Source organism: Periplaneta americana, chromosome 13, assembly GCF_040183065.1.
Source record: "Periplaneta americana isolate PAMFEO1 chromosome 13, P.americana_PAMFEO1_priV1, whole genome shotgun sequence".
NCBI classification, from domain to species: domain Eukaryota; kingdom Metazoa; phylum Arthropoda; class Insecta; order Blattodea; family Blattidae; genus Periplaneta; species Periplaneta americana.
Window position 1 is genome coordinate 147,462,422 of NC_091129.1, and position 10,900 is coordinate 147,473,321.

Genomic DNA, 10,900 nt, shown 5'->3' on the forward strand with positions numbered 1-10,900 from the left:
CTGCTAAGCAGTATGTTCCCTGCTTGAGCCTCAGTTACAGACTACTGTAATGTGGCCTGCAAAGTAGTTGCAAAATAATTACTCCTCCTCCTCTTTTTGTTTTGTACAATTTCAGTCTCTCTCAATCTATACTAATAATAAATCTGTAGCCGAAATTTTTCTGGTAATTTTCGATTTTCCAAAAATAATTGGTCCTAACATATATAATTAACCACCCTGAAACCGAAAATCGCTTTTTTGAAATTTTTGTTTGTATGTCTGTCTGTATGTTTGTTACCTTTTCACGCGATAATGGCTGAACCGATTTATATGAAAATTGGAATATACATTAAGTTCGTTGTAACTTAGATTTTAGGCTATATGGCATTCAAAATACTTTATTTAAAAGGGGGGTTATAAGGGGGACTGAATTAAATAAATCGAAATATCTCGCTTATTATTGATTTTTGTGAAAAATGTTACATAACAAAAGTTTCTTTAAAAATGATTTCCGATAAGTTTTATTCTTTACAAAATTTTGATAGCACTGATATTTAATGAGATAAATGAGTTTTAAAATTAAAATAACGCCATCTAAGATGGTGCAATGAATTAAGAAAAAATGACTTCGTCTATAAAGGGCCTTGGACAACAACAATCGAAACAGGGGCCTTAGACATCAACAATCGAAAGCTATGAAACATAGCCTACAGGGAATGTTTCTGTGTTTTTATGAAGTAATATCAGAAGCTAAATTAACCGATTTGTATAATTAATTATTATTTCACCATTGGAAAGTGTAGTTTCTCTAGATGGACATAATGCTATAATGTTATTACAGTAACGTCTGAGTAAATCGAGGACAGGTAAGATTAAAATAGCTTCTTATGCACAGAAAATTTGATAGGCTATTTTGTACATTCGTTTTCTGTATTTCTTAAAATAATATTTATGTACACTCATTTTAATTTCAGAGAATTAACGAATAACGAGAGTGTATTGATTTAGAATGCAGTAATAGTATGTTAGCTTAGCAATACATTATTTTATAATTCAAATTTTAACTATGCTCGATTGAATCGTATTAAAATACATAAAATATATATGCAATAAATGCAATGCAAAAAAAAATGGGTAATGAGCCAAGCAGATTATGTTGCGCTGTTGTAAAAGTTGTTCCCTGGATCAAACGTCCTATTTTAATTATGTAATTACTTTATATTTATTTCTAACAGGTGCAGCGGAGCGCACGGGTACGGCTAGTTTTCTAATAAGATTGTGCTCTGTAAAGCAATTAAGAATTTTCACAATTGAAAAGTTCTCTGCAATCTGCAATCCTTCTTTGTAAATGCAGTCACAAGTTTACGATTTCACTCTTATCAAAGAAGATAAATTTGAAGAAGAAGAAGAAGATGAAGAAAAGAAAGGGGCGTGTGTGTCTGTGTGTGCATTATATGTACACGCAAGTATAGCAGTTCTACTTTATTTTACGCAAACATATCATTATTTTCCAGCCACCTGAAAAATGTAAAAGAGAAATTTCTTTATGTATTTACAGAGACATTAATATGATGTGAGGCGAGAAAATGGCAGATTACTGGTGGGCCCGCTCCCTGCACGGGCTGTTATAGGTGCGGCACAGTAGATCCTCAGTCACCATATGGCATTCACTGTAGTCACAAGTCGAGTTACAAAAGTTTTGATTCTTCAGGTGAAGTTAGTGTATAAAGTTTAGTGATTATTGTGTATTTAGGTAATGCCTACCAACAAATTCTCATTGCGTGAACGTGGGTATATGCACAATATGTACATAAAAGGTACAAGATAGTGTGTGAAAACAAGACATAAATTTCAAATAAAGATTTCAAACAGACCTGTACCTTCTGCCAAAACAATTAGAAGACTCGCTACAATATTGAAAGAAACAGACTCAGTGAAAAATCAAACAGAAAACGTAGTGTTCTTACAGAAGAAAAATTCTGTTATCAGAAGATGTCAGTTGCGTGTGGCGGCAAATGGGGGCCATTTTCAGCAACGACTGTGAGCATGGTAAGTCTAAATTATTGAACATTTATTGTTAGTACTGTTATGTATTGTAGAAGTGCTGGAGAAATGGTTACGCGTTCGCCGGAAACCACGCTAGCAGTGAGCCATCAGTCGCCCACAGTTTTCTCGCCTCGCGTCATAATAATGTCTCTGTATGTGTGTGTTTGCATGTTAGTGCATGTGAATGCAACACTCATATTAAAACATAAGCTTTTACGTCAAAACTTATAAAAATACTGTACATACACAAGTTTCATACATATTTAGATACAAATATATTTTCCAGTCACTAATATTCCCACCTGTTTCATTAAAATTGAAGTAATGGAAACTTGTGATGGCATTATGGTCAATGAAATGCTAATGGGGTTCAGTCATCACAATAAACACATGATTCAGTGGTTACACTATTGAACGTTTTAACATTATACAGCAATTATTAAACTGTTGTGTAAAAGAATTATAATATACCTAATGAATTAAGCAACTTCATTAACTTAATCAATGTGACTATAAAAGGGGACACTATTTCCTTTAATGAATGACGTTCAAAGTTGTAAACTGTAACAAAAAGAAATAAAATAAAATAAAGAAAATAATTTATATAATATTTCAGATTATACCGAATTGCACAATAAAACTATTCAGTGTAAATGAAATTCTTAACTTGGATTTATTTATTTTTATTATTGGTTTAGGTGTATTAATTTAAGTAAAGTTAATAGAAGATTTTAACTTCTTTCTTATGCTTTCAAAACATATGCTTTAATAAAGTAATATAAATTATCTTTATTACATTTAACAGAATTAAACTATTACCTAAAATATAAAAAATTTTTGTGCACCATATATCAAAATGTATCCAAAACTAAACATTATATATGATTCGATTGTTGTTTTGACAGCTATCACAGTTTTTAGAACAAATTGAAGACAATGTACATTAATCTGTAACATTTTATATTTATTTTTAAAATAATAATTCACCTGAACTGTAGCAAGTATATGAAGAGATGCTTCCCAAACAATTGGCAACACTGTAGGATCCGCTTCATCTAAGTTGTTGAATACAGCCAGTGCTACATGAGCACCTTCGTCAGTTAACAAATCTGGAGCTTTCTCACACAAAGCAATGATAACAGAGAACCAGGCACTGCGGATCGAAGGTGATGTGTGTTTAGAGAACTTCCAAAATTTTTTCGATGAAATTATCTTCTTATTGGCCTGCTGAGCATTTTGGAGTTGTTCTGCAGGCAGCTTATGCAGATAAAATGCATAGCCCTGCAGGCTGCTTATTACCACACGCTGATACTTTGCTTCCATTTCTTCAGCTGTCACAACCCTAGAACATCAATAACACACGATGAAAGAGTAATGGAACGGAGAAAAATTCTCTCTGGCGCCGGGATTTGAACCCAGGTTTTCAGCTCTACGTGCTGATGCTTTATCCACTAAGCCACACCGGATACTACCCCGGCGTCATAGATGTCTATGAACGTAGGACCGAAGTCCACACATGTGCTGAGGTGCACTCGTTATGAGTGACTAGTTGGCCGGGATCCGACGGAATAAGCGCCGTCTTAAATCACGAAGTGATTTACGCATATCATATATATTATTTTAATGTACCGAAGTACATATGATATTTCCATGCAGATATTCTGCGTCATCATACGATGAAAGAGTAATGGAACGGAGAAAAATTCTCTCCGGCGCCGGGATTTGAACCCGGGTTTTCAGTTCTACGTGCTGATGCTTTATCCACTAAGCCACACCGGATACTACCCCGGCGTCGGACAGAATCGTCTCAGTTTAAGTTCCAACTCTTGGGTTCCCTCTAGTGGCCACCCTCTGCACTACGTCATAGATGCCTATGAAGGTAGGACCGAAGTCCACACATGTGGTGAGGTGCACTCGTTATGAGCTTATTCCGTCGGATCCCGGCCAACTAGTCACTCATAACGAGTGCACCTCAGCACATGTGTGGACTTCGGTCCTACGTTCATAGGCATCTATGACGTAGTGCAGAGGGCGGCCACTAGAGGGAACCCAAGAGTTGGAACTTAAACTGAGACGATTCTGTCCGACGCCGGGATAGTATCCGGTGTGGCTTAGTGGATAAAGCATCAGCACGTAGAGCTGAAAACCCGAGTTCAAATCCCGGCGCCGGAGAGAATTTTTCTCCGTTCCATTACTCTTTCATCGTATGATGACGCAGAATATCTGCATGGAAATATCATATGTACTTCGGCACATTAAAATAATATATATCAATAACACAATCATTTCTTTCTTCAGCTGTCACAATCCTAGAACATCAATAACACATTCATATCTGTGTACACTTCACAGTCATGTATTAAGACTTAAGTGTAAAGAAAAGATTGTAGGTAAAATGTAAAAACCTGAAAAATTATATCTAAAATATCTAAATTGCAATAGGACATATATTTTAATCATTTTCTTAAGCTGTACTAATGCATCCAAAGAATTTACCACTTCGATCTTTGGCATCTCCAAATACTGATGTTATGAAAGTCTATTGTTTTTCTAATTGTAAACATAATTCGCGGGTGCTCGTGTAAAGGGGGTTAAGTCAAATTGCAAGGTATGTAAACTTCTCTCCTTTGGTACTGAACAAAATCCCTTTGTCACAAAATATGGAGCACTGTAACTGCATCATAGACGGAAGAATGACTTAACCTCTTTAACACAAGAGAAAAGTAATTGTGGATAGTTCAAATCTGTACTTCTTCCACTTTAGCCAATTCATACTTAACCCCCTTTACACGAGCACCCGCGAATTATTCTATAACATTTAAGATTTCTATCATGTTATCTTTCTTTAATAACCACAAAAAAGCAAGACATTACGGTATTTAACTTCACTTAAAAATTGTACTGTTAAAGTAAATATACGTAATTAATTTTGTAGAAATTAAAATAAAATAGCGATTCCTACATTACAATTACCTCTGCAATATTATTTTGTTACAACAATTGAGGGGCTTAGAACAAAAAGCAGGTAAGTGACATTATTAAAAAAAATGAGGTAAGTGCGTGTTGTGATAGCCCAAAAGGATGTTTCTTTGGGATAAAATCAGGTAAGAGATCACACTGTGCAGTGCTGCTATATGGGCATCATTTCATCAAACTAGTGTATAATATTTCATTGCATGTAGAACTTTAACTGTAATTTCCTCAAAACTAGGTTTCCGTCACTTACCTGCTTTTTGTTCTAAGCCCCTCAATTAGTATTTATAGTTTGCTGAAATATTAAAAGATATCTCAGTCCATTACTGATTTGAAAATAGACTAGTATAAATCGCTTTGTCAAATTTCTTACTAAGTTCATATAAAAATAAAATAAAATTGCTTGCCTAATTTAAAATGATAGATACATGACATGCCAACTGCTAATTGCAATTAACACAATTTTGAGATATATACAGGATCTTACAGTTAACAATGCATTCAGAGAATTTAGTTTGCAGCCAAAGGCCAATACAATTTTTTAATACCGGTACCCAAGACAATGAAAACTGTAAGTGCCATGCACAGACTTACTTGGGGTTACTTAATGTTTGTGCAGTTTGTACAATAAGATTGTCAGTAATGTAGTTCAAAATTTCTTCTTGACAAAATATGATGGCTTCTATCACCTTATTTGGAGGAAAAGCATCCTGAAAAAGTATAAACAATATTCGCTAAATACAACTTGAAACTAATACATGAACAAGTTTGCAAGTTAAGAAGTGAAATACTATACATGAAATACAGTATAATCAAATAATCTTATCAGAAAGATTCAATTTGCGCAATTTTGTTCTCCAACACAACCACTGCACAATCAAGAAGAAACAGTTCAACTACATATTACATTAATAATTTTAAATTTTGAAACTATTATAGAGTAGCAATTGAGCGAGAGAGAGAGAGAGAGACACAGAGCATGTTGACGTGACTACGTCTTTACTGGAGGTGCAAACGGAAAAAATATCGCATTTTATGTGTGACAGGCCAAGTGTTTCATTTTTCAGTTAGACTAGACGGCATTTCAGAAGGTGGTTAGCTTATATGCGCCATAGCATTTCTGGTATGTGACGTCACAAGCTTGTACAGTAGAACCAATCAGAATCAGTCTATAACAAGCACTTCCCAAGTTCGTTTCTTCACGTGCGACTGTTTCAATACACTGAATAAGTAAAACTAACATTTACTCTGTGTATGTAAAGTAAATAAATGCAAGAAGAGACTTTAAAAAGATAAGTATTACACAAGCAGGTGCGGAAATAGTGTTTAAGGTGTATAAGTATTTTAAAAACGTTAACGAGCAGAACGCTGCCGGCCATCTTGATGCTGGCAGCAACATTGCCAATATGCAAGAAACGACTGCAGAAGCATATGGTGTGGGATTGAGAACCGTACAAAGAATATTGTTAGTGAAGGAAACAGGATTTGTTTGGTGTCATTTACAGTAATCAACGGGTAAGGTCATTATTGTCTTTTGATAATTTAAATTCTCTCCTGCGCTATTTGTATTGCACGTGCTCGTGAAGTACGATGTGGCAATATTGTACGCTGCCTTGCTCTCTCTATCTGTCTCTCTCGACGCAGACGCTAGCAGACAACCGCCTTCTGAATTGTCACCGACTCTAGTGGGGTTTAATAAGGGCGCATCACCTACTATGGCTATTTGCGCCCTTATCTAAAATCTTTTACTAAACACAAACACAATACAATAACCAGAATACTTCAAAGAACTAAAAAGCGTTGTCAATGTTAAAACGAGGCAGACAAATGCAGTTTCAACAAGGTGATGCATAAAAAACTATAAAAGTGAGAAGTTCGTAGACCCCAGGTAGTATTTAAAAAGAAACAACACAATAATAAAACAAATGCCACCAGAAATAATTTCCTGGCGCATTTATAAAATGCACGGGTGTAAAATGTCCGACTGTTAAAATTCTATACTAAAAAAAAATGTAACCTCTGGATGTAAAGAGTCATGCGGTTCATCTCACTCCATTCTCCATCTATTTATTGGATAGGGTGTATTTGGATTAATACAGTTCAAAAGCACAGACTCGCAATCAACAGGGTTTAAAAATCCCCTGCCACTTTCCCTGTAAGAATTTGAGAAAACAATTTTGGATCGATACCTGAAATGCCAGTGAGGCAGCACTTGCGGCCGGAGGGTATGTATCATACTGAGATGTAAACCAAGGACCTGCCAACTGGCGAAGATACGGAGCAAGGTTTCGTTTGGCTCTTAGCACTACAGCTCGGTGGGCCTGGTGTGCAGCTTCACGAACTCGATGTTCGACATCAACAGCCAAATGGCAGTAGAGACGTGGCCATAATGGTAGAACAGCTTTCACAGCTTCTGGTTCAGAATTTCTAATCAATTCTGAGAATTCTTGAAGTGCCTAGAAAACACAGATTGTAGAAGTTGATGACATATGAGAAGAGAGAAACACATTTATAAAGAAGACTGGATATGCCCATGGCTTGTCAGTGTATCTTTTCATTAATAACCTTCCTCGTATGTAATCGTGAAAACTTTGTAACTAATTCAACAGTTCATAGCATAAATACACGTCAAAAATATGACTTTCATACTCCATCGGCAAGTCTATCATGCTATCAAAAAGGAGTGCGTTGTATGGCAGTAAAAATTTTTAATAGCCTCCCTATCGATATAAAAAATGAAACTCAAAACATAAAATTATTTAGGGCCAAATTAAAGAAGTACGGTACCTAATTTCTCACACCTTCTATTCTGTAGGTGAATTCATGACATTCAGTAACACTTCATGAAATTGATACTAAAACTTTGTGTTGTACTAGTACACTATATTGTAAATCCCGTCTATATATATATATATATCATCTAGATTGTGACTATAAATTAAGATTTTATAACAGTATTAAGTTTTTTGACTTGTTCCATATTCTAGCTGTAAGCATGTATGAATACCATGGAATGTTAATAAATACAATACAATACAATTCATAAATCTCATTAATAATTGCAATATTTCATACAGTTCTGCATGTTGTATAAGTTCCAAGCATTGATTACAAATCATTTTGTGTATTGGACATTGCATCCTTAATGTTCTTGGCATGCATAAACCGTATCCCATAATTTACACTTTCCCTCAATTTATAGCATTTTTCAGAGTCCCTTGAAAAGAGATGTTCAACTGTATTATTGTTGCCAACGATACTAGAATTTAATGGTTAGATTACGTTAGGTTCACTCATCTTAATTTAGCATAAATTTTGCTTATCTTTCGGTAGCTAGATTGAGTTGCGAAGGATATGGGAAATGAAAAAGCAGATGTAGCTGTTCTTTTGAGGCAATTTACTCAATTATTGCACGAGAAATCAGAAAGAGGTTATTGAGTTCATCCAATCAATAGAAAAAGAGACATTGCTAGTTTCGTTACATTATTTATAAATGGCACTGATAGATTTCACAACTACTGTAGATCAAGTGTACATATATTTGATTCATCTTTTAGGACTTGTTGAAGACAAGATTAGAAAAATGAATGTGATACTCAGAGTCAGGTAACTTAAAACACTAAAAAACAAATATGACACAGCTCCACAATCTACAATGCAGTGTCAAAGGCTGTAGGGAACAGATTGCAATGATTTTTTCTATCCTTGCGCATGCACATGTGCAGATTGAAATGTCTCAACCATATTTGTTGCACCATTGCCCTTTGTTGCAAAGAGCTGTGCAATATTGTTGCAATCAGTGAGAGACACTTCATTTGATGTTATGGCATCTAACAAGCCTGCAACATGTTGCAACAAAATGTTTTGTTGCGAGACAAAATACTGCATTTGGTGTGTGTCTGGCCTAAGCGCTGTATGTATGCTGTCACGTCCACGTAACAATCATTATCTGATTCTAGAATTTATCAAATAAATTTATAGCAGCATTTTAGTATCTAACGGAAAAATAAAGTGACCATTTAAATAACTAACCTTTAGCTTTGTTGTTGAATCCTTTTTGCCCATTTTCTTCAAAACTAAATGAAAATTTGGATTAAGATTAGGGTCCAGTTCCTCAGTTGTTGTAACTGAAAATCCTGGTAGTATTGGGGCAAAACCACCATCCTTAACAGCAGTAAAACCCACGAAGGTTGGAGTTGAATTTCCAAGTAATTCTGCACTCCGACCACTGCTTGATGGCTAGACAAAAATAACGCAATACACATACATACATTATAGACATAATAAGTCAACAAAACAATAAATAATCAACTGGGAAATGTTTATTAAAAAATCAAGCTATAGGTACCAGTACGTCTGCACATGTTCTTTGGGTAGGATGCAATTCGATCAGAGATACCACACATCAAAATAGCCTGCATTATGACGCAACGCCAGGGAAACGGACCATTTCCCTAGTAATTCGCCCTGGTACTCTAGAATATTATGTAGATAATTAGTAGAGCGAAGGGAGATTCTCCAGAATAACTGCACTAAAGAAGGCACATCTCTTTTTCCTCTATATTAATTACCAACGTAACATGCGAGAGGTCAAGGACGAATTACTAGGGAAATGGTCTGTTTCCCTAGTATTGCATCCTGGCTCTCTTAAGTGTTAAGTTATATTGCTAACAAGTGGTGGGGGGACTACAACAGTGCATTAGAATATACAAATAGGCCCATCAAACGATTTTTATATTGAAAGTATGTCTGGCTGCACACTAAAAACCATTTGTTTATTACAAAAACCACCAAACCACATAACTTAAGGCTACTGATGAAACAGTACTGGTATTACACTCCGTTTAATATTTTTTCCATCAATTACGAAATACTAGGCCTACTCCAATTTAATTGTATGTGTAATGCAACAAACGGAGATAGCCTACCCAAATTCAAATAAGCTACAGGCCCTAATGTGGGACGTAGATATAAACCGAAATCAATGCTTAAGCTTAACATTATTAGGTCTATATGTAACAGGCTAACGTATATACTGTTATACGTTTATTAAAGTTGATAAAGATTACAAGACAATAATGTCAGAAAATCAGGTTTTGTTGCACACTCTATATTAGCAAGGTAGTAAGATTAGGTTAGTGTCTGTAATATTCTAGTTAGTGAAAAAGCATCACTTATTATTAGTTATCATGTAGAGCTCCATGTTTATGATTATTCCGATTCGCATTCTTATTTATTGCTGAATTCACCGTTTTATACTCATAAATTACCACTACCCAAGTTCAATGTGCAGTTGTCAGGTTATCTAATTCTAGCAAATAATACTCACCCTTGCATTGTTTTTAGTTCTCTGCGCCTGTTTATGTTTACCTCCCATTATAAATAATTTAATAATTTCGATGTATCTGTTAGCATCGCAAATTCATGTGAAATAATACAATCCAAATTCGTGTAAATCTGTTACATTGAACGACATCCACGCAACAAGATATGAATATTACCTGTCACGTGACAAATAACTATTCTAGATATTAATTTCAATTAGTATATAAAATATTTTTCAGCATTATTAACAGTGAAGTATAAAATGTGTAAAATGCAGCATAATAAGCTGAAAGAGATAAGAAACGAATATTGTACTCTGGAAGTCTAGACAATTTAAGGCAGTTTATATTTAACAAGGTTGGCATTACTGTTTGGGACTTAGGTGTGTTGATTTATTGGGTGGTGTTTACGTTTACGCAGATGGAAATTTTCTGAAGGGGTTTGCGATAACAGAGACAGGTAGTGTATGAAGAAGATGCAGATAAATAATTATACACATATAAGATCCCATATTGGTAACCAAAAATATGCACGGAATAACATAAAAAAAGTTATGAACTCAATGGCGTCAGAATAC

The 10,900-nt window shown here is 34.9% G+C and overlaps 1 protein-coding gene across 1 annotated transcript in view; it reads right to left on the reverse strand.

The window, feature by feature from the left end:
- The window catches only part of Ltn1 (E3 ubiquitin-protein ligase listerin), a 64,691-nt gene extending 54,041 nt beyond the window's left edge, over positions 1–10,650 (reverse strand). Inside the window, exons 1-5 of the mRNA XM_069844439.1 lie at positions 10,328–10,650; positions 9,031–9,237; positions 7,188–7,454; positions 5,593–5,708; positions 3,013–3,367 (exon numbers count right to left, since the gene is read on the reverse strand). Of these exons, the coding sequence (XP_069700540.1) occupies positions 3,013–3,367; positions 5,593–5,708; positions 7,188–7,454; positions 9,031–9,237; positions 10,328–10,375 (993 nt within the window). The 5' untranslated portion in view covers positions 10,376–10,650. The remainder of the gene's footprint in view (positions 1–3,012; positions 3,368–5,592; positions 5,709–7,187; positions 7,455–9,030; positions 9,238–10,327) is intronic.
- Between the last annotated feature and the right edge of the window lie 250 nt (positions 10,651–10,900).